The sequence below is a fragment of the Lissotriton vulgaris genome, chromosome 11 (assembly GCF_964263255.1).
Source record: "Lissotriton vulgaris chromosome 11, aLisVul1.2, whole genome shotgun sequence".
NCBI classification, from domain to species: Eukaryota; Metazoa; Chordata; class Amphibia; order Caudata; family Salamandridae; genus Lissotriton; species Lissotriton vulgaris.
In genome coordinates this window covers 870,253,212-870,278,023 of record NC_141699.1, presented here as the reverse complement: position 1 = coordinate 870,278,023, position 24,812 = coordinate 870,253,212, and the positions used below count along the sequence as shown (strand labels likewise).

The 24,812-nt window shown below is 43.3% G+C and overlaps 1 protein-coding gene across 1 annotated transcript in view; it reads left to right on the top strand.

Moving 5' to 3' along the window:
* Positions 1–24,812, top strand: part of KIF1A (kinesin family member 1A) — a 2,508,766-nt gene that overhangs the window by 1,944,246 nt on the left and 539,708 nt on the right. The window contains exon 35 of the mRNA XM_086944020.1: positions 7,224–7,308. Coding sequence (XP_086800146.1) covers positions 7,224–7,308 — 85 coding nt within the window. The remainder of the gene's footprint in view (positions 1–7,223; positions 7,309–24,812) is intronic.

Here is a 24,812-nt window from a genome sequence, read left to right as displayed (position 1 = left end):
GGCTCCACCAAGAAAATTTTGCTCGGGTGAGGTGTGGGAGAAATGGTTGGCTGTCCTCAAAATTCCCCGTTGGCAGGGGGGTAAGACAGGGGTGCGTCTTAGCACCCACCCTGTTCTGCCTCTACGTCAACGGGGTAATTTCCCATCTAAACGGGATACCAAATACTGACGCCCCTAAGCTAGCCGGCAGCAGGGTGCCAGCAATAATGTTTGCTGATGACACCCTGCTGCTGTCAAAATCCCCAATGGGGATACAACGGGTAGTGGACGGGTTTGTGGCATTCTGTGCGGAACAGGGTTTGGAAATCAATGCCTTGAAAACTAAATTTATGATTTTTAATTCCCCAGTAACCACACGCCCAAACCCCAAAATTGGAGCCACCAGGCTGTAAAGGGTTTAGATTTTTGATTACTTAGGGGTAACTATAAATGAAAGCAATACGTGGGCCCCTCACCAAATCAAATCTCAACTCAAACAGGCACAGCTAATAGGGGGTATTCTTAAGCTTTCTAATACCTCTACAATCAAACCCATTGGTCCACCCATCGAGATTTATAAAACACAGGCAAGAGGTGCAGTCACCTATGGGGGCGAATTATGGGGGCATGTCTGTAGGCCTGATATTGTCATCACAGAAAATAAATTCCTCAGACAACTATTAACCTTGACCCCTAGTACTCCCCTGCTACCTCCTAGACTCGACATGGGCCTTAGGCCGATAGATGAGGTCTTGGGTCTCAAGCCACTGACTCTCTGGCGGAGGTTATGGAGCGCGCCGGAGCTCCTGAACTACAGGCAGGAAGTCCTCGAAATTTTAAATCTGGCAAATGCTGTGACAATTCCATGGCTTGATTGTATTAAAAATGAATTCATCAAGCTAGGGGTCCCACAATTGTGGTATGACCCCCGAAATCGCCTGCACCAGGGTTTCAAGAAAAAGCCTATCAAAACTTTATTATGAATATAAATTATCTACCTCCATACGTAAGGTACAAACCAGCACTTTAACTGATTGTTTTTTAAAGGACAAAGATTGTTATTACTTTGAATGTGTCCTGGATGATATTTTTCCTGTTTTAACTAGGAAGTTGTATTTACAGTGGAGGTATGATACTTTACCAATTAGAGCTTTTACTACTAAATGGTCCCCATCCTCCCCGGAAAATTGTCCCAGCTGCGATTGTGATTGGAAAATGACCTGCATATCATGTTCTTTTGCCCTGCCTATCAAAGAATAAAGAGGTATTGGCTTGTGCCACTATGCAGAAATATGGGAATCACACACTGCATGCAAGCCAATCGTATTTTAAAAAGATTTATCTAGTAAGGTTGTTTTTGGTGTAGCAAAATATCTCGCTTCAATATGGCTCAAGCATAGGGCTCTAGTAAACAACGCCTAATTTTAATCTTTGCACATGCACTTTTCAAATTAATTTTAGAGTTGATGATGCAGATGCCTATTGATTGATTTGAATAATGTATTATATTAATTATTGTGCCTATTTTGTATTATTCATCATCCAGGTATTTTATAGATTGTAGTCTTTATTATTGTATGTACATCTTTTTGGGCAAAAACTGCCGAAATAAAGATAAAATGAATGAATGATTCTTAATTACCGAATCCTACCGATTCGGTAAAATTAACCGAATAATTAGCTACATCCCATTTACCGATTCTTTTAATACCGAATCGGTAAAAATCAGTATTTAAGAATCGGTAAAAATCAGTATTTAAGAATCGGTAAATGGGAATTACCTACATCTTGGTCACTTTTCTCTACAAGTGCTTAGTGGCCTGAAGGTGATTTTGCGCTATATAAAATGCATATAACATAACATCCCATTTAGATTTTTCTCTCAGTCTTGCCAATGTACATTTTGCCGCGCAAGCATTTGATACAGTAAATGACGAATATTGAATTGCAGTCTGTAGAATATTATCTTAATTTGATGATCTTGCCCGTTTGTGAATGTATGATGGTTTTCCCAGGAATTATATTATTGCAATGCATGCAATTGTAGTATTTTTTTCTTCCCTGGTTCTGCTGCCCTCTTTGGTGGTGGTTTGCTGGACAGAAGTTCCTTGATGTTTAGACTTCTTTTGTAAGCAAACAACAGTTTTTTTGTTGAATAAACCTTGAACTCTGCCTCACATTGTAGCAGTTCCTATCGATTATTCACGATGTTTCTGATCTGATCAGATGAAGTTGAAAATTTTGACACAAATACCATCCTATCCTGATCATGTTTAGTCTTGGTTTGTAAGGGTGTGCTTCTCGGTATTTTGGCTGCTCTCAATTCTGCTGCTGGATGGATATGCACGAGCCAAGACTTTTTCACGTTGTTGAGCTTTCTCATTGGTTAATGCTGTGGTTGACAATGAGATCCTTTTGGTTCTTAATAGTTGTGAAAAAGACTGATTTTGTAATAGAGCCGGTGGATGAAAACTGGAATACAATAATAGTTGTTCAGTGGGTTTATGAAACACAGATGTCTCCAGTTTGCCATGGGTTTTGGTAGTCAAAACGTCCACAAATTATATTTATTCCTTGTCAGTTTGGTACGTGAGTTCATAAACGGGGATTTTTCAAATTTTGTTCACCAATTTTGGATGTTAAGTCTTGTTCAGTGCTTGATCAAATCATAAAAATGTTGTCAATGAATTGTTTGAAAAAAATGAGATGATCCGACCATCCTGGATCTGAGAGAATATGGTCTTTTTCAAACTTGGACATGTACGTATTGGTGTACGCTGGGGCACCCATTGATGTTCCCGAAATTTGTAAGTAGAATTCGTCATGCCATATGAAGTAAGAATGCTGTAAACAAAACCGGAGTAGCTCAAGTATGAAGACCTTGTTTGCGGCTATGTTGGTTTGTTGTAACAAAGCCCGTTCACAGGCATCCAACCACTCGTCCAGTGGTATAGAGGTGTAAGGTGCTGGAATGTCGATAGTACACAAAATCCATGAAGACATGTCTAAACCCTCAATGTTATGCAACAACTTTAAGAAATGTGTTGTGTCTTGAACGTATGTTGTCCATTGTTGAACAAAGGACTGCAAAAATTGATCAATATATTGCCCCAGTTGTTCAAAGATTGACCAACAACAGCTCACTATCGGTCTGAACGGAAGATTCATCAGATTTTTGTGTACTTTGGGTAGCATGTAAAGCTTGGGGCACCTAGGATGATTAGTTAATATCTGTGGGTGTTGTTGTTGATCCAACCCATTTCCAAGGCTTTATCAAGAATGTTGCTGAGAGCTTTTTTGATGTCCATGATTGGATCTCGTGGTCGTTTCAAGTAAGTTGTCTGGTCCTCCATATGTTCTTGCACTTTTCTTGTGTAGAACTCTGTATCCATAACCACAAGTGCTCCTCCCTTATCCGCTGGTTGAAAAGTCATAGACTGGTCCCTTGCTAGTGCTTGTATAGTGTGTTGTTCATGTTTGTTCAATTTGGTTTTGGTTGTGGATCTGAAATTCAGTTTATTTACATCTTGTTTTACAAGAACCTCAAAGGCGTCCAATATTTTATTGGACATAGGAGCCACAAATGTGCTACGGGGTTTGAATTCCTTGTATTCGTGGATGTACATGTTCTCAATGGGAAGGTTGCTCTCTGGCAAAGAGGGAACAATATTAGTAAAGAAGTGCTGCAGTCTTAAATTGCGCATGAATCTGTACAAACACACTTTTGTTTCTATCTTGTTGGTGTAGTAAGTAGGAACAAATGAGAGCCCTTTGTTTAAAACTTGTTGTTGCTGAGTATTGAGCGTTTTAGATGAAATATTGATTACTAGGGTCTTGTTTTGCTCCTGATGTTCTGGCTGATATTTTCTCTGGCCTCTCCCAGTTTTCTTAAACTCTTTGTATCTGGCGGTCAACCGATTTGTGTTCCCTTCTCTAAAAAACAGAAGACGTTTTTTGAGTATTTGAGGTGCTTGGAAATGCAATCCGTTCTATTGTTGTTGGCTGAGTGACTTGATCTGAGTCAACCGAAATAGGTTGTCTGGTGGCGGATATATTTTGATCTGATACAGTACTCTCTTGGGATGAGGTGACGTATTTAGAAGTGGGTCTTCTTTGAGCATACACTTCCGCCCAGGTGTAGACCTCATTGAGTTTGTAGTCAATAGTATCGTGTTTGTATTTTCGTAATTTGCGTTCCTGTGTCTCATTACCATAATCGTCTAGTTTCTCATTGAGATCTTTTAGTGTCCAGGGCTCACACACCAAAGCGAGTCCAGACCGGCCCGGATAAAGCATCACCGCAGGAGGCACACGCCACCACTGCAAGGAGCACCTCAAAACGCCATCTGCCAGAGTTGAAGCGGTGGTCCTGGCAGACTTCGGGGTTGCCTGGGCCTGTCATGGATGCCATCATCAGCCTGATTCCCTGCTCAGCACTCCAGGTGCCAGTGACTCAGTGCACCGCAGGCCATTGTCCGTAGCTGATTGTGTTTTGTGCTGTGCAGCAGTTGTGCAGGTATGTCACCTCAAACAGTGTGGGGCCACTGAGACGTTAATGGTGAAGATGATGCAGGTCTGACACACACCACTGCATCAGAAATATATCAAAGGGACACCATCCGAGAATTTTTCTGCACATAAGCGCGTTCATCTCTAGTGTCCGCAGCCCAGTGCACTGCGACTCATGGACACTTCTGTTTGCATGTTGGCTGTCATCTGGACTTTATCTGGCTCACCTCATGTTGCTCAGCAGTTGACTCTGTATTGCATGTGTTTTCTGTGTCCGTTGTACTGGTGTCCAATGTCCAAGTGGTTACCAACACCAGACATTCCGTGCGGGTCGGCTTACACTCACCCCACACACATTCAGCACAGGTGTCACTGTACATGTGGCCCTGCCAATAAAGGGGCCGGGTGCCCGTAGCCAGTTCAACATGATCTCTGCGTGTGTACCTGTGGTCTTGTAGTATGCATGTGCGCCCTGGTCCCAACGACTTTACATTGTGCGGTGTACATCGGATGCAGACATGTCACCACAGGCAGCGTGTTGGAGCTTGGACATGTAGCTTTGTCGTCACCCACTCAATTCGTAAGGGGAGAGGCCAGGGCCATCGTACGCACAGCCAATATGGGTGTGTGACTGCTCATTTCGCACCCCTGGGCGTGGTTCTGTGCTGTGAATGTGCATCTGCATGTGTCTCAATGGCAGCGTGGGTCTCCTTAGTGGGGTGTGGGTGGGCCCTGATGGGTAATAGACCCCTACGTATATGTCCTGATTCGCATTCCATGGGTTCGGCCCCTAACTTCACCTGTTGGGCCACCTCCTTTTAGCATGCTGACACATGGCTTTGGGGTGCCACGTGTGGGTGGCTGGAGTGTCGTGAGCCAGCTGTGCTCGTGGGTGCTTCCTGCTGTGTGGTCTGTTGCAGGCTCGGTGTTCTCCTCTGAGTAGCTTGGCTGTCCAGGTCCTGGTGGGGGGGTTGCATGAGATATCCATGTGCTGTTGTAGGGCGTCAGTGTTGATGGTGTGGTGGTCCTCTCTGGCATCACTGATGTGTTGTATTCTGTGCTCTGCTGCAGGTGTTGTGCGGCCCTCTGCGATGTGAAGGGGAGGTGCGTGTTGCGTTTGTGTTGACATATATGTTGGCGCATTGTGCTAGTTTGCATGCAGACTGTATGGCAGTGTACATTGTGACTGTTTGGGTGGTGCTGTATTCTTCTGCTTGTGGGTCAGTTGCTGGTAGTGTTCTGTCACCTCCGTGACGCTGGTCTTGTTATCCTGCGGTCTGCACCCCGTCTTCCTCTTCCTCTTCTCCTTGCCCTTCCCCCAACCTGTTATTCCTTGCTGGTTGTCTGTGGGGGTTGTGGGGTTCGAGTTGGCCTCTGCGCTGGGTCAGGTTGCATCCATGTTGCTACGTGCTTTGGCTTGTTTCTGGCGTATTTTTTCCGGGGTTTTTATGGTTTATAGTTCCCCGCCATATATGTGGGATTTGCAGGCCTGTGTCTGGTTTTTGCTACTTTTTGTACCGCGGTTGGCCTCATTGCATGTTTTTTTGGGTTCACGTATTGCATTTTTGCGGTGTGTTGTTGATTTTCACACGGGCATTTGCCACGTTATCTGGTGTCTATGGCATGCTGCCTCCTTGTTGTGAATTCCACGTTGACACAGAGTTATTTTCCCGCGATAGGCTGCGATGTTGAAAGTTGTTTTATGCTACTCCTGCTGTAGTTATCACACGTTCTTGTGAAAATACCCCTCAGTCTTTACTCTCTCCCTCCCATACAAACAGACAGAGCCACACTCAGTCTTTCTCACACCAGCAGCACAAAAGAAAACCCAACTGTGCAAATGGATAACTTGCCCTTCTAAAGGAGCAAATTATTGTCTAGACTAGAGCCATGTAATTAACACCTGACTATTCTCTTCTGAATAGCACTTTGGGACAGTGAGCGATTAAAGGGAAATATGCTTTTTTTGTTGCGCGCCGCACCCCAGTAGCCAAGGACCGTTTTGAACCACTAGAGATTCTGATGTGCGACTGTTTTGAGCCATCACTACCGCTCAATGTTTCTTACACCTTACATGTACTACATTTGTAGTTTCCTATCACTTCTCTGTATTGGCTATTTTTTATGGGGCATTTGTGATCTGACTACAAGGTCTTTGAGATTTCTGTTTTTACGATAAGCAACAAAAAGGTTTGGGTATTTTATCCTGATGGTCTATGTTGGCATTCAATATATACCACGTAGAGCAGATTATTACAAATACTTAATTGATTGATTGATTATTTGGCAAATTTTTTCATTCACCATTGAATTCCCCTCCTCCTCCCCCATCCGAAGATACGCCCCTGATGAGCTGCGTGATAATTATTACACTCTTGCAATTTTCCTCTTATAGATTCCGGCAGGGCAAACCTACCAACAGTTATCAGGGGTATAGGCTAATCGTAAAAGATGTGAAATTCCGCGTGTTAAATACCGATTTAGCATTTTATGCCTGATTTTGACAATGAAAATCCAGAATAGGAGATATTTACGGTGTACTAAATACCTCACCATGATGTATTGGTATTTTTATCACTTTTGGTTAATATTTCGTCCCATTTGGCCCACTTGTAACGAAGGCCATAGTCTTCTCGCAATACCTTTTCATTTCTGCTGTTTCTATTTTTTCTTCTCATACTCCCCTTTCTTTCTTTCTTGTCTGACATTTTCTGTCTTTCTGTCTCGCTTTAAAGGGGATCCAGAGAAGAATCAACATCACCCTTGTTCATGAGTCTGGGGGTGACATCCGATGGAAGGAAGTCAGGGAGCTGGTATTGGGTAAGTCCTAAATGGCAACTGGCTTCAATCTCCATGGGATTCTTGATTTGCACTGTCTTTCTGTACCCCCTGGCAAGTTATTCCCTCTCCCACTTCTATTCCTACACCACAGTTTAACACAGCTGCACCCCGACAAAGACGAAGAATAGTGAGTGAATAGCATATGCTTGTGCTTGTCTTGCATTTCTATTGTGACTTTACGCTGATCATATTAGGTGACTGCGAATAGTTACAAAATGTACTTGCTAAAATGAGTCATCACAAGGGATGTCCTGGAGAGCTGAGTAAAGATGTCCTAGCAACAAAGCCAGGGAGAACAACAACCTCTCCTTGTTGTAAAACTTTTAATAATCTTTTATCTTTTAACACTTCTGATAGAGACTGAAAGGAATCCGGGGGGGCATATTTACTTGAGTTTATCGCCACAGGAATGTCACTTTTTATGATGTTCCTGCGGCGATAAACCTTTTACCTTATTCGTGTTAAGCCGCTTAACGTGGCTTAATGCCACCTTGTGAATAAGGCCCCCCTTCACACAGCACCCTCGTTTTCCCTAGAGCTGGCGCTAAATTCAGCTGCCTAGCGCCATTGAGGGAATAATTGTTTATGTGTAGGAAGGTGTCCCTAAACAATTACTTATGGTGATTTGTAACTCCTATGTATGCTGCATAGAAGTAGCAAATCGTTCTTTTTTTAGTGATTTGTATGTACAGGAAGGTGTCCCTTCCTACACATAATTAATCATTCATGTTGATTTGGTGTTTCTATGTGTGTGCAGCACAATGCAGCACACATAGAAACTTCAAGGACGAAGAGAAATTAATCATTTCTCCTCATTTTGCCATGTTAAAACCAGGTTTTTTTTGGCCTGCCCCATATTTACGCCACCCTTGTAAATAGGGGTCAGCGCCAAAAAAGCAATGAATGTTGCGGCAGAACACTCATTACCTGCCCCTTTAATGCTAAGTGCTGCGTGACAGGGGGCGAAACGAGAAAAAATGCTTCATTTCTCCTGGTTTTCGTTGTGTCTATGTGTGCTGCATTGTGCAGCACACATAGAAACAGCAAATCCCCATAAATGATTGTTTATGTGCAGGAAGGGACACCTTCCTGCACATAAACAATCATTAAAAAATGCAGCACACATAGATGTTACAAATCAAAATTATTGATGGTTTATGTGCAGGAAGGGGCACCTTCCTGCACATAAACAATCATTAAAAAATGCAGCACACATAGATGTTACAAATCACCATTATTGATGGTTTATGTGCAGGAAGGGATATCTTCCTGCACATAAACAATTATTCCCTCAACGCAGGCACCCTTTCACTATGGTGCCTGGGTTGGCGCTAGGTCAGACATGCCAACCCTCCCGATTCAGGCGTGAGACTACCGATTTGAAGGCTAGTCTCCCGCCTCCCGATTCTTACAAGCAAAAACCCGATTCGTCTGGGGTTCCAGCTGACAGGGATTGGTATTGTGTAAAGTGCAAATGCTTCCAACAAAGAGTGGCGATGCAGGGGCTCTCGAAGGGGTGAAAAAACAACAAAGCGTCATTAACTTGGGAATCGACTTTCAAAAACCTGTGAAGTACTTGGGGGGGAGCGGTTTCAGCCCGGGCTGCCACAGGGGGGTGGGGGGTGCATGCACTACCAACAACCTGCCAGGCCAGTGCCTAACACTTGCATCACCCTCTCTCTGCCTGACATTATGCTCCATGCTTCCGAAAGGTAAGAAAAAAACGTGCATTTACGTTTCAAATGTCCGATCCTGCAGCAGCCACTTCCAAAGCCCATACATGCCAGTAACCTGATTCAAAGCCCCATTCTCCCGATTTATTTTTTTTAATCTCCCCCTTTGCTCTCCTGAAATGTTGGCATGTATGCGCTGGGTAGCTGAATTTAGGGCCAGCGCTAGGGAAAACACAGGGATGAGCCGTATCATTGTAATACAGCGCATCCCTACGTTTTCAGAACAGCGGAGCGCGGCATTAGCAATTTTGGTCACGGTCCACCTTTGGCATTAGTAATAGCACATTTATACCCACCTGGACAATATTTTTGTAAATGTTATCTAGGGCACTATATTTATGCCAGATGATGTTTTTGCTATCAATATCCCAGCATACAACCTACAACAGCATTATCAGCAAGTTTAAGGCTCAGTACTAACTGACCACTGCTAAGAAAATAGCTCCATAAAGTAATTTCCAGACACAAAGCAATAGTGGAACCTGGAATTGGTGTTATCCCTTACTTTACACTAAATGACAAGACAGGCATTGGAGTAGCATGTGGTAAAATGTACTTTTATGCAGCATGAATGATTTAAATCACTAAGAAATGCTGGTGTATGAAAAATGTGATATAAATGAATGGATTTGTTTGAATAGTGTAAACAGCTCTTTAAGTTTGATCGATCATTATGTAGAATATGGTTCACATTATAATGATATAGGCATATCCGGAGGCTGCTCTCACAGCACTTCAGTATTAACAAATGTATCAAAAAATAAATGTATCATATTTGCTCTTCCTATTACTAGAAAATGATCACAGATTGTAATGCCCAGCTTCTCCTCCAGGGGATGTTAATTTTTAGTCATAACTCCTAAATTGTTCACATAAACATGGTATTCTAGAGCACTATTTACAAAAATATTTGCTAAGCCTTTTTGGAAACGACACTTATCTGATATAGACTTTGAGTCGCAGATTCCTCACCTTCGAATATTCCCCAGCAACAGACTGGATCAGGAAACTATTTGAGCAGTACTTCTGCGTGCTGGTAGGTGGCATAGTTTGGCTCTGTGTCATTGGCTCTATCTGTGCCAGAAGTGATGTGCGCAGTGCCTATAAAGGCGGCACCTAAGCGTGCTGACATCACTTATTCCCACACCCAAATGAGTCACCCATATGAGTCCAATGTGTGTGTAGGAAAGTGCCCCTTTTTGCCACGATCGCCGCCAATACTGATGTTCCTGACTGGATATGCACGGAGTCCATGCTAACCGTGACCCAGTGCCAGTACTTTTTCACTAAAACTGCAACATGTTTAAATTGTAATACAGTTGGCAAGGACTTTAGCTCTCCTGTAATTCCCTAGTAAATGGTACCTATGGTACCCAGGGCATGGGTACTAAAGAGGGTTCCTGTGGGCTGCAGCATGTATTATGCAACCCAAAGGGAACCACATAACAAATTCATGCAGATTGCCATTGTAGGATGCGAGAAATGGTGCAAGCCATTCTGCAAATATAACATTGCACTCTCCCTGTGTGTAGTGCTCAAGCACACTGCATGTCGTATACGTAAGTCACCCTACAGCAGGCCTTCGAGCCCTAAGGCAGGGTGAATTATATTACATGTGAGGGCACATCTGTCAAGTTCCATTACTAATGATAATAATCCACATTTATAAAGTGCGAACAATCACCCGTAAGGGTCTCCAGGCGCTGAGGGTCGTCAGGAAGATTAAGCAAGCTATTTCCCAGAGTCACATGGTGCTGGGCTAATCTGCCGGCAGCGCCGGGATCGAACTGTGATCCCCAGATTTCAGCGTCAGTTGCCGTGGCCGCGGCGCCACACCTCTCCCTAAGACATTGCAAATGATCAGAAAGCCATGTTAAAGATATGTACGGTGCACTAGTTATTACAAGTTACCCAGCTTCATAATGGCTTCACTGAAAATAATGGTGTTTGGGATCAAACACGTTATGTCAATAAATCTATACTGATGCCATTATAAGATATATTGTGGCATGCACCCAGAGGGCACCTTAGAGGTACCCCCTGAAAACCTACTAGTCCTCTAGTGTGTTGGCTGACTGGTATTGTCCAGCCTACCACCACAGACAAGTTTCTAACCCCCTGTAGGTGAGAGCCTGTGCTCGCATAGGCCATAAACAATGCCTACTCCGGAGGGAGATATTCACGCCGCCTTGAGCAGGATGGCTAGTGATTTAGCAAATCAAGGCCAGATGATTCAAAGCTTCTGCTGACTTTTATATGCAACCTAGGCTTTATCCCAGACCTGGAGAATGCCATCCCCTGCCCTGGGCCCCAATTGGCACCAGAACAGGCAGGAAATTAGCTGTGGGAAGACGTGTCACACTGACAGGCAAGGCACACCCCTAAGGTGTGCCATTTGAAGTGGACTGTCAATGAAAGGTTTTACCATCTTGGTTGCGGTGAAACTAGGAACTCTGGGTCAGGACTATGCCCACTCCTCGCTGGAAGTGGTCTAATAGGAAGTGTAGTCACCCCAGGGGTATGAGCCCATTTTCTACTACTCTACACTCCCCTTAATGCCCCTAAATATAGGTGCAAGACTGACAGATTTGTCTACCTGGGAACAGAAGAAGGTTAAAGAAGTGCTGATTCTGAAATTGACGCCACACCTTGCCCGGTTGCTGGTAAACTCAGCAATTGCAGGACAGGCTCATTCAGAAGCTGCACATCCTCCCCAAACCCTTGGAAGACTGTCCAGCCCTTTAACTACCCCACAGCATATCTCCCTTGGGGTGTAGGAGCCATACCCTTGAATCTGCAGGCACCATCTGCACTTGTCCGGCACTCCAATTTGCTGGCCATCAGTCTCACTGAGGGAGCATCTCGCCTGGAAGAGGTCACCATGGTCCTAGGAGGGCAGCCCCATCTCTCCAGCGAGTTTTGAGACGCTATTTTCTCCAGGAGTCTCCCAGTACTAATAACCTGGGTACTGGAGCATTTGCCACAAACATGTCTTGTTAAGTGTCCAACCCAGACACCACCACAGTAAAAGCTGACTTGCCGACGAGGGGCTTCAGGACTGATGAGGTCCACATGGGAGTGGCCCTGCTTCCATGTTTTCTGCCCCTCTCCAGGTCATCCAAGAACAGTGAGAGACTCTAACTAAAGCAATCTGATTGACAAAACACCTCTGAATCCAAGTACCCTAGTTTGAGTCTACAGAAAATGTAGGAAGATAGCTCTCAATATAGTGGACTCAAAGGAAGTACACTGTGTATAGTCCAGGAGGTCCCCAATTGTCTAACAGAGCTAAAGTAGATATTACTAACTCCCGCTTTTGTGGTAGTGTGGGCAATCAGCTAAGCTTATCAGAGGGTAGTGCTACGCATCTGTTGTACTCACATAGTCAATTAATGAGACCCACACTCAAAGAATAAATCTGAGAACAAATGAGAAAAATAGCACTTCCTGTGATATAGTTTGTAAAACCAAGAACTTTGTTCAAAAGTAAGAACTGTTTTTGTTGGCAATTTTTACAGGTAGGTTAATCTTTCAAATCTTTCTTGATCCCGAAGCGCAGCACCCTCCATAATTTGGGACACCTGGCCCATGTTTCTCATGTCCCACGGCTCTTGTCGGACAACTTTGCTTTAGCACTCCTTGATATAGAGCAGGCCTTTGATTCCCTAAACTGAACATATTTTTGGCACTTGATCCGGAAGATAGATCTTGACCCTGGGTGTATCTGGTGCATGCAATACGCTGCTCCATGTGCTAAGGTGTGCTTAGGTGGGGTGATCTCTTAGCCCTTCAGGCTGAATAGGGTTACTCAACAGCATGGAGTGGAATGAACTTTGAAAATTTGCAGAACCACCCTGAAGGATTGCACCGTCGACCAAGGAAAGTTTGTGATTTATCCAAATTCAAAGAAACCAGTAATCTCACTGACTCCTGCTGTTTTACTCTTGCTCAATATCCAGCAGCAGTTGAGGGGTTATAAACACAGCATTTTGGCAGTGTGAATGCAGCTATATGAATATTATGTGAACAAGGTGGCCAGTTGATAAGGACTTTTAACTTACCCTGCGAGGTGAGTACAGTGTGGCATTGAGCCTGAACAGCATAACGTTTGCTTTAATTGCTCAATAATAAAATGACTGCTGAGATGTTGAGGAAATCGTTGGTCTCTTTCCAATAAACATGATTGTCAGCCTACCAATAGAAATAGGGTTCCTTCCATTTAAATAATCCCAGCATGCTGTGTGCACAGGACTGTCTCTTGCAACATTGAGGAAGGCGATATTTTGGCGATATTTTGTCAAAACGCGTCTGCTAATAAATATATGACATATAAAAATACGAGTGCCCTGTAGTGTCTTTTGGAGCTTCAACTTATTCACATGAATTTCACTGCTATATATGTGTGTATATGTGTGTGTGTGTTACCTACTGGCGGTCACCAGTAGGTAGTTATAGTTAGGACCTAGTTTCCATAGGAAAAGCGTTTTTTCTTTTCCCAATACCTTTGGCACCGGATGACGAATCTTCGCAAAATTTTCAAAACTAGTGGCCCCCTCCAGTCAGCTCCTGTCTTAAAAGTTTTGGGGTGATTCAACAAACGGGGTCCAAGAAAAAAAGGGGGTCCCAAAACATGTTTTCCCCATGTTAATTTCCATAGGAAACTTTAGACAAAGTTACAGCCCGAACTGCTGAATTACACCAAATTTGGCAACAAGGTAGCCCTTGGTTCAGAAAGAGACCTTTTTGTTAAATGGTGTAAATCCGATCAGTAGTTTTTTGAGATGTTAAAGGAAAAATATCTTTATATATCTGGGCGGAGCCTAACCCCCCCCCCCAGCACGAGCTTGGCTCTAATTGGTTGCCAACACTTCAAACCAGGAAGTGTTGGGAGCCATCTTGTACCTCTCATTGAGTGAGAAAGAAAAAGGTAATATATATATCTCACAGGTCACCCAGGGTGTAGCACACTGCCCCCCCCCTGCACAAGTTGCCCATGGTGCAGCACCCCCTTCTCCCCCCTTGGCACAGGTCACCCCAGGTACCCTCTCCCCCAGCACCTCAGGCCCCGGGAAGCTCTGTGTTTACAGCGCACCTGTGGTTGGGTTACATCACATACTGTAACTCTCATCAGACTGCCAGTAATTTCCCTGACTTACCCATTTCTTGTAAGTCAGGCCGGGTGCTTAGAGAAAGTGGCGGAGCCGGGGCAGGTGGGGCCAGTTAGTGCTGGGTCCGGGGAGCGCTGGGGCCCGGTCGGTCAGTCGGTCACTTTTACTTCTTGCAACACGATGTACATATTTTATGGATAATGGTTTATGAAGTTCGTTTTTAATTTAAAAAAAAATAAATCTAACTTAAAATGATTTAAGCAATGTTCACCTATTAATTAATTTTTCAAAAAAGCATGTTTAATTTATTTAAGAATAACAAGTCTACTTTAATTGTTTGCACTTGTGCAGAGGTGCTCAGATTACTGTCTTTGTGTTGGTTACTTATGAGACTAAAAAGAAAATCACAGCCTTTCATTTTTTCATGTTCGTATTGAGCTCGAAGAAAGACACAGAATTAACTTGATGATTTAATAGAAAACGGTCTCAGAAATTAGTAATTGGCAAGTAAAAGGATTTTCGTTGTTCAGGAAGTCGTTATAAAATTAGCAGTGGTTAAGAATAGGTCGTTGTTAAACTTTCGTTGTTTAGGAAGTCGTGGTTAAGCAAGTAGTTGTTTAGTCATACAACCGTCCCTGTTGGAAGGGGGACAGGCTGTGCTGGGTCCCCCTCGGACAGGCTGCCCGGGGTCCATGCTGTCCGGGTGCAGGCTGTGCAGGGTCAAGGCAGTGCAGGGTACAAGATGAGCCCCTGCCTGCCTGGTGCTCTGCCCTTGTGTCTCTGTGTCTGTCCTGCGTGGGCTCTGCCCCTGCTTGGCATCTGAGCCCCCGGGCCTCTCCGGTGGGGGCCCTGCCCTCTCCTGTGCGGCGCTACCCTGCTCTTCATGCTTGTGACTGTCATGTCTTTGCGACTCGTGGATATGCTTCAGTGGCTTGATCGTGGCTTGTCGGTGGGGCCCGACCTGCTGCTCATGCTCGTGGAGTGGATTGCTGCCATGGTGAAGGATCTTAGCCAGCTTAGCAGTAGTGCTTCTCTGCCGTGCCTGTGTTATCGTGCCAAGGTGCCAGGGCGCGGGGGCTCCCACTATGTCCAAGATGGAGTTTCTGGCTCAAGTTCTCATATCTAGATAAGGTGAGTGTTCCTCCCCCGTGTGCCCCTGCCCCGTGGGCCCCTGACCCCATGTGCCTATGCCCCCATGTGTCCCTGCCCCCGTGTGACCCTGACCCCTTATGACCCTGACCCCTGGTGCCACTGACCCCGTATGACCCTGCCCTCGTATGCCTTTGCGTGCCCATGACCCTTGTGCACCACCCTTCCTGCCACTGGGTACAAAGCTGCTGTCTGTTGAAGTGGTGAATGAAGCGGTGGTCTCTGTGCCCATCCGCCTCGGGCCTCTCTGGTAGGGAGAAGAGGTGACGATGCCACCCGCCAGTGAATGCCACTTGTTGGGGCATCCTGTCGCTGCTCCTGTGGCCCCCTGTTCCTGCTTTTGTGGCCCCCTGTCGCTGCTCCTGTGGCTAGAACACAGTATAGAATACAATGTCTGCACGCTGGTGAAGCACCGACCGTGTGTAAACACCATTGCATTGCCGTTTGTGTAGCGCTTCCCTGCCCTCTGCTTGGCCCAAAGCGCTGTCTTCATTGCGCAATTATAAGCTGTCTCCCATAAATTATGTGTCTAGTGCTTCAGTACCCTGACAAAGTCATGTAGCGCTGCAATTGGCATCAGGCCCATGGTGAGTCCTGTGTGCATTCAGGCGTGTTCATGTGTGTGTATGTTTACAAGTGTCTGTGTGCAGGTGTGAATGTATGTGAGAGACTGTGTACAGGTGCGTGGGGGTATTTATAAGTGTGTGTGTGACTGCAGTTGTGAGTGTGTGTTTTCAGGTGTGTGTGTGTGCATGAATGCGTTGGAGGCACTATTTACAGGCACATGTGTAGTATGCACTGATGTGAGAGACTGCAGGTATGTATGAGTGTGTATTTACAGGTGTGTGTACAAGTGTGTGTGTGTGTGCAGATGTAAACGAATGTGAAAGACTGAGTGTGTGTTTACAGTTGTATGTATGTACTAGTGTCTGTCTGAGTGAATGTATGTGAGATGCTGGGCGCGAGCAGGTGTGTGTTTGTATGTACTGGTGTGTGCGCCGGTGTGAGTGCATTTGAAAGACTGTGTGTATTTGGTGTGCGTTTGTATGAACTGGTGTGCATCTGTGTGCAGGTGTGAATGAATGTGAAAGGCTGAGTGTGTGTTTACAGGTGTGTGTATGTACTGGTGTCCGTTAGTGTGAATGTATGTGAGATGCTGGGTGTGAGCAGGTGTGTGTTTGTATGTTCTGGTGTGTGCGCAGGTGTGAGTGTATTTGAGAGGCTGTGTGTGTACAGGTGTGTATTTGGTGTGTGTTTGTATGTACTTGTGTGCGTTACTGTGAAGTTGTGAATGAATGTGAAAGGCTGAGTGTGTGTTTACAGGTGTGTGTATGTACTAGTGTCTGTCTGTGTCAATGTATGTGAGATGCTGGGTGCGAGCAGGTGTGTTTTTGAATGTACTGGTGTGTGCCATGGTGTGAGTGTATTTGAGATGCTGTGTGTGTACAGGTGTGTATTTTGTGTGTGTTTGTAGGTACTGGTGTTCATCTGTGTGCAGTTGTGAATGAATGTGAAAGGCTGAGTGTGTGTTTACAGGTGTGTGTATGTACTAGTGTCTGTGTGAATGTATGTGAGATGCTGGGCGCGAGGAGGTGTGTGTTTGTATGTACTGGTGTGTGCGAAGGTGTGAGTGTATATGAGATGCTGTGTGTGTACAGGTGTGTATTTGGAGTGTGTTTGTATGTACTAGTGTGTGCACAGGTGTGAGTGTATTTGAGAGACTGTGTGTGTATAAGTGTGTATTTGGTGTGTGTTTGTATGTACTAGTGTGCGTCTATGTGCAGGTGTGAATGAATGTGAAATGCTGATTGTGTGTATGTACTAGTGTCCGTCTGTGTGAACGTATATGAGATGCTGGGCATAAGCAGGTGTGTGTATGTACTGGTGTCTGCACAGGTGTGAGTGTATTTGAGAAGCTGTGTGTATTTTGTGTGTGTTTGTATGTACTGGTGTGTCTGTGTGCACGTGTGAATGAATGTGAAAGGCTGAGTGTTTGTTTACAAGTGTGTGTATGTACTATTGTCTATCTGTGTGAATGTATGCGAGATGCTGGGTGTGAGCAGGTGTGTGTTTGTATGTACTGGTGTGGGCGCACATGTGAGTGTATTTGAGAGGCTGTGCATGTACAGGTGTGTATTTGGTGTGTGTTTGTATGTACTGGTATGCGTCTGTGTGAAGGTGTGAATGGATGTGAAAGGCTGAGTGTGTTTTTACCGGTGTGTGTATGCACTAGTGTACGTCTGTGTGAATGTATGTGAGATGCTGGGCACAAGCAGGCGTGTGTTTGTATGTACTGGTGTGTGCGCAGGTGTGAGTGTATTAGAGAGGCTGTGTGCATTTGGTGTGTGTTTGTATGTGCTGGTGCGTGTCTGTGTGCAGGTGTGAATGAATGTGAAAGGCTGAGTGTGTTTTTACAAGTATGTTTATGTACTAGTGGCCGTCTGCGTGAATGTATGTGAGATGATGGGCGCAAACAGGTGTGTGTTGGTATGTACTGGTGTGTGCGCAGGTGTGAGTGTATTTGTGAGGCTGTGTGTATTTAGTGTGTGTTTGTATTGTACTGGTGTGTGCACACATGTGAGTGTATTTGAGAGGCTGTGTGTGTACAGGTGTGTATTTGGTGCATGTTTGTATGTACTGGTATGCGTCTGTGTGAAGGTGTGAATGAATGTGAAAGGCTGAGTGTGTGTTTACAGGTGTGTGTATGTACTAGTGTCCGTCTGTGTGAATATATGTGAGATGCTGGGCGTGAGCAGGTGTGTTTTGTATGTACTGGTGTGTGCGCACGTGTGAGTGTATCTGAGAGGCTGTGTGTGTGTACAGGTGTGTATTTGGTGTGTGTTTGTATGTACTCGTCCGCATCTGTGTGCAGGTGTGAATGAATGTGAAAGGCTGAGTGTGTGTTTGCAGGTGTGTGTGTGTGCATTGTCAATGTATGTGAGAGACTGTGTGTACACTAACACTAATCCTTTCTGAGTTCCGGAGTAGCGTGCTACTTGCCAGAAAAGCGCCCATCAGGGGCAACAAGTGCTATGTGAATGTAAACCTTTCTTCTCCTTCTATCCCTCCGCTGTCCTTCTCACTCCAAATAACTGACTAATATCCACCACTCAAACTACTTTCATATTTCACTATACTAATTCACCACTAATCCTTTATGGGTTTTCAGAGTAGCGTGCCTCAACACCCCATCAGGGGTAACAAGCGCTATATAAATACAAACCTTTTTTTCCTCTTCTATCTTTCTGCTATCCTTCTGAATCCAAATAACTGAATAACCTATCCACCACTTAAATTGAACTTGCATGTTTCACTGTACTAATTCAACCCTAATCCTCTTTGGGTCCCAGAGTAGCGTGCTACTCGCCGAAAAAGCACTTTGACGCCTCATCAGGGGTAGTAAGCACTATATAAATGCAATTACAATACAATACAATGGGTCATGATCTGAGCGTGTGCAATGGGCGCTTACCCTCGGATAGGCCAAATGCATATACATTTTGTATAGGCTGCTCGCAGAGCAATATTGACTACATATTGTTTTTTGTAGAGTTTTGGTCTTTGGTTGTAGATTTTAAAATTGACCCCAGATCTGAGAGTGATCATCGACCTCTAAAGCTTACGTTAACACCTGAACTTTTTGTACTTAGTTCAGAGGGTGAAAGAGAAAATATTATTACCGGGTATGTGCTTTTAATAAGCAATAACAGACGAGCTGTTAAGTGGCCAAACATTTTAGGTAATATTCGGTCTATGACCAATATTGATAGTAACTTTGCTGAGCTAATTACACCCTTCCTAGAGCTACCAGTCGAGGATATCCTAGTGTTGGACTTACACAACAATTTGATAAATGCCCTGGCTCCGATACTAAGTAATATACCTAAAGAAAGGAACGGTGATGGTAATGGGCACAGCAAGATGGGTATTCCTTGGTACAATAAAGATTGTCGGGTAGCCAAGACAGAATTAATCCAAGCAATTAAAAGCAATAATATATCAATAGTAAGGGAAAAGAGATATAATTATAAAAGATCACTCACAAAAGCGGATAAAGAATGGGATGAAGATAATTGGACAGACTTAATAAAGGCAGCCAAGTCCAAAGATCAAGCTGGCTTTTGGAGAATAATAGCAAAAGGGTATAAAAGGGGCATGTCAAAAAAAGCCCTGTTCCTAGATGAGAAAACATGGGTTGAACATTTTTCTAGGCTCTACTCAGATACAAATTGGGACCAATTTGTCTTACCTAAAGACTTGGAGCTAGCCGCAAAAGCCGCCAATATGCAGTTCAGCCTGGATGAAACAAATAAGGCAATTGAGGCCATCAAACGAGGGAAAGCCCCGGGACCTGATAAAGTACCGGGAGATTTATTGAAACACGACTCCGAGGTATGGGGACCATATATACAATTTTTTATGTAATGCAATAGTTTTAGTCACCCAATACTTGAATCATGGAAAGGGGCAGAGATTGTGACAATTTTTTAAAAGGGTAACCGGCATGATCCTGCAAATTATCGCCCTATTAGTTTAATCGATCTTTTACAAAAAGTCTTTGCCAGGCATATTTTAAACAGATTAACAGAATGGATAGAGGAGACCAAAGTTTGGTCAAAATATCATGCAGGGTTCAGAATTAAAACAAGCAAGGTTGATCAAGTTTTTAGATTTCAATGCATTTCCTGGATATATATTAATGTAAAGAAAGGCAGTCTATATATTGCCTTCGTAGACTTAAAGGCAGCGTTCGATTTGGTACCCAGGCACTTATTGTGGAATACGTTAAAGTGCTTAGGGGTGCCGGCTAAACTACTTGTACAGTTAATTAGGCTCCATGAAGAAAATGTTGCCAAAGTAAGAATGGGACCAAGGGGAGAGCTAACTAAGGCAATACCAGTTAGTAGAGGAGTATGGTTGTATGACTAAACAACTACTTGCTTAACCACGACTTCCTAAACAACGAAAGTTTAACAACGACCTATTCTTAACCACTGCTAATTTTATAACGACTTCCTGAACAACGAAAATCCTTTTACTTGCCAATTACTAATTTCTGAGACCGTTTTCTATTAAATCATCAAGTTAATTCTGTGTCTTTCTTCGAGCTCAATACGAACATGAAAAAATGAAAGGCTGTGATTTTCTTTTTAGTCTCATAAGTAACCAACACAAAGACAGTAATCTGAGCACCTCTGCACAAGTGCAAACAATTAAAGTAGACTTGTTATTCTTAAATAAATTAAACATGCTTTTTTGAAAAATTAATTAATAGGTGAACATTGCTTAAATCATTTTAAGTTAGATTTATTTTTTTTTAAATTAAAAACGAACTTCATAAACCATTATCCATAAAATATGTACATCGTGTTGCAAGAAGTAAAAGTGTTTAAACATCAAATTAAATACACATGTATAAACACTCTTTTTTTAAAACAAAATGACCAACCTTAGAATGTCAGATTATTCCATATACGCTTTTCCAAAGTCGTTCTTCCGAGCAGATGAAAACCAGACTACATCCCAATACTGTTTTTTTTTAAACGTCAGCCAGGGTGCAGACAAAACGTTAAGGCTGACATTAGCACGTTAAGGCTGACATTTGCATTACAAGATGCCATTGTCAACATTCTTTTCCTAAACTACCGCTGGTAACAAAGGCGGATTTTTGATTGGGGGGAGTTAAGTGACGAATCACTCGAATGAAGCCCAATCGCAGTGAGCATGTGGGGGAGTAAACAAGTTTTCTGCTGGCTCTGGCTGCGGGTCAACGTAAGAGTTAGAGTTAGCTCGTTGCCGCAGTCCTACAGTGTGGAGAGCGAGGGGCGAATTGTTGGCAGCCCAGCACGGAGGGCAAAGCAGCATGCTGTGTAAGTGGCCAATTTCAGCACTGGAACCCCGGACCAGAATGGAACCTCAGATGTAGATTGAGCGGAGCTGACGTACCTCGCCTGCGGTATTCTAAAAGTCGTGGTTCCGTCCTTCGTTGTTCAGCCCTTCGTGGTAAGTGAATCTTCGTTGTTAACTCTTCGTTGTTCATGTAAGTCGTTGTAAATACATCGTGGTTAAGGATGTTTCCGAGGAGTACGCCAGGGATGCATATTGGCACCCACGCTCTTCTCACTTTATGTAAACGACATTCCAAAATATCTGGCAACTTGTAAAAATGACTCTCCCAAGTTTGGGGGGGGGGAATAATAACGGCTTTATTGTTTGCCGACGATACCATTTTAATCTCGCAAACACCAATGAGACTGCAATGTCTTGTGGATTCTTTTTATATTTACTGTATTACGAAAGGCCTTGAAATCAATTCCAGCAAAACAAAATACATGTCTATAAATCCTCATAAATCTTTTAAAAAGAACTTAGTATTAAAGGATCAAAAGCTAGAATACCTGCAAAGTTTTAACTATCTAGGGATAACATTGGTTACCAAACTATCTTGGAAGCCGCAAATGGAAAATAATAAAATAATTTTGCTCCAAAATTCATTGCCAATTTAAAAAAAACATTGGGCTAGTTTGTCAAAAGCTGTTTCCCTCGCATTGGAGGTTTTTAAATATAAAGCCCAATCAGCCTCCCTATATGTAGCGGAAATATGGGGCCCATATTGTAAAAACAACTTTGAAAAGGGAGAAAATAATTTTATTCGGAAATTATTAAGTATCCCTACTAGAACACCTTTAATACCAGTGGTCATGGACCTTAATATTAAACGGACTGACCATTATGAACTGTTAAGACCCCTCTTATTTTGGGTGAGAATTTGGTCTACACCAGAGCTCCTCCATTATAGAGAGGGTCTAGATGAGATTATTAATTTTCCTCAGTGTAAGGAGATCCCCTGGTTCAAACATGTGGCAGTATGGATGACGAAGTTGGGTGTTTCCCATTATTGGGAGTTTCCCCTTCAATTACCTTCGGCCTGCAAGAAACAAGTAAAATTTTATTTTTGGCATATATTAATGACAGGGTGCTACATGGTTCCTCTGTGAGGTCTCTTACAATGAGATTTTTAGCTTTTAAAAACACTGCACATTTTGAACCGTTCTTAGATGAGGTGCTCCCCCAGTTAGCGAAATCCCTGTTTTTGAAATTTAGATATGGGGTGTTGCAGCTAAATATCAATAAATCAAGATGGGGCAAAAGCCATGATGATAATAGTGGTGATCAATGCACTCTATGTGAAAAAATGGCTGTAGAAAATGATCTACACATATTGTTCTCTTGCCCTGCATACGATGCGGCTAGGAAAAAATGGATAAGACCGCTCTGCAAAAACCTGAATATTAGGCAGTGCAAAGAGGCAGAACGCATATTGAAGACAGACACGTCGCAGATAGTCGTCTTCAGTGTAAGTAGATTCCTATTTAATGTATATCTTACAAGGAATAAAGTGGGACTAACATTTTAGTCACAATGGGACTAATGATTTTAAACTGCGAAAAACCCTGCACTTGCACTTTAGAAAAATGGCTGCCCTAGTGATGAACTCTGCTCTCCTCTGTTGTTAGTAATATTGTTTTGTTATTTAGTTGTGAAAATTAAAACTACCAAATATTCAGTGTAATAATTATATGCTGGAATAGTTGTGATTTTAAACGACCTGGCTTTTTATATGCATTTTAAAAAAATATATATTTATTGATATAGATAGGTTTTATTGGCGAATTTGAATGGGATCATGCAATTACCACGGATTAATTTGCCCCACTACGTTGTTCCAAAATTATTGGATTTATCAAGAATGTATTTTATTGTTGATTTTACTTGTATCTTTATGGTTGAAATTAACAGAAATAAAGTTTTGAAAAAAAAATACAATACAATATATATATATAGATATATATATACCTCATTTTTATTGTGAGAAACTTGATTGTAGTCAGTGACCCACGCCCCATAACGTATCTGTCTTTTTCAGTTATTCTTTTCTTTTGGTGCTTGAGGAGGCAATCGGGAGCAGGCGGGGACGGCGGAACCAGCAGCTTTTCAAACGGGCCTTTCAGGGCCCACTCCTGCTCCCATATTTTCAACATTGCTAATCCTGGAAAAATTATTTGACCTAATATTTCCCAATCAGTGTTCTGCTACACCTGCTACACCAGTGTAGTGCTTAGATATGTGCTGCGCACCAGCATAAGGAGTCCTTTATGAATCATTCCAATTCAGGACAGCGCTCAAGCTGGAAGCGGTTAGAGGCGCGATGGTGGCTCTGATGGCGCTGTGCAGGCTGCTCCTTTCCCAACTTCACTGACTTGCAGCAAACACAATATCTTGTTTGAGTTTCCGATGTTTTGAGTTAGAATAGAAATAAAAGGACAAATTAAAATTAAGGACAATGTAATAGATATCTGAAACAAGAAAAATACAATACAACCAATGAGAAAATTAAAATATAAATTAAATTATGGAATAAAACGAGAAGGCTAGAATGGGGTAAAATCCCAGGGCCCCCTAAGGTGGGATGTAACCAGTAAAGGTAAAATAATGACTTTAATGACAAAAGATTAAAGAGCCAAAGGAAGGTAAGAGTAACAGGAGCAATGAAAGGATAACAGGCAGGACGGCAAGCAGAGGATAATTGATGGCCCCAAATATAGAATGATGGACAGAAAGTGAATAAAAAACAAGGATACATACATAAAATATGAATACATAAAAATAAGAAAATACCACAAAGACAGGATAATGAGGGAAAATAATCGAAAACAAAATGGAATGGGAGACATCACAATGCGGTAATAAGATTGGGGCGCGAATCAAACAGACTCAAATAAAAATGTAAGCGGGCTCCAGAAAATAATAACAGCGGGCCAAGATGACTCCCCCTTGTCTCACTTTGGAGCTACAAAGGTGCAAGGGTCCTTCCTTCACTCCGGGGGTGACCCTGCCCAGGCTGCTCTCCCCCTCTCTAATACCATGCAGTGGCGTAACAAAAGTCTAAGGGGCCCCCCTGCAATGTACACAGAGGGCCCCCCTCCGTATTTAATCCGGAGCTCTCAGGCCTGAGTCCTGTGCTGAGGCGGCCCCATGCAGTTCAGGTCCCCCCCCCCACACCGCGGGAGATGCGGGGGCCTGTGTTACGCCCCTGTACATATGAGTTGTTCACATTGATGAGAGACAACAGAAATAACAGCATCTCGGTCAACTGATAGATCCCTGCACCACAGTCTAAAGATCCCAAGGAGAGCACATTATCTCTTTCACTCTACCACCAACATAGGAACTCACTTTCCAGTATAACAAAGCACCCATTAAAAACCGTTTTTGGCACGATTTTCTCCACTCACCCTGCCAAATCAATGATATTACCTCCCAACAAAGCACTATATGACTGCAAGTCCGCTAAAATCCCTGTTTACTTTCTGTAGTATCTTCTGCTTATCTTTCTTTCCTCTAGCTCCTCTGTAGCAAATAGAATAAGATTGAGGGGCTATGTATGGGTGAGACAGGTGGTCAATCATGTGATGTCACATGAGGTCAAAGG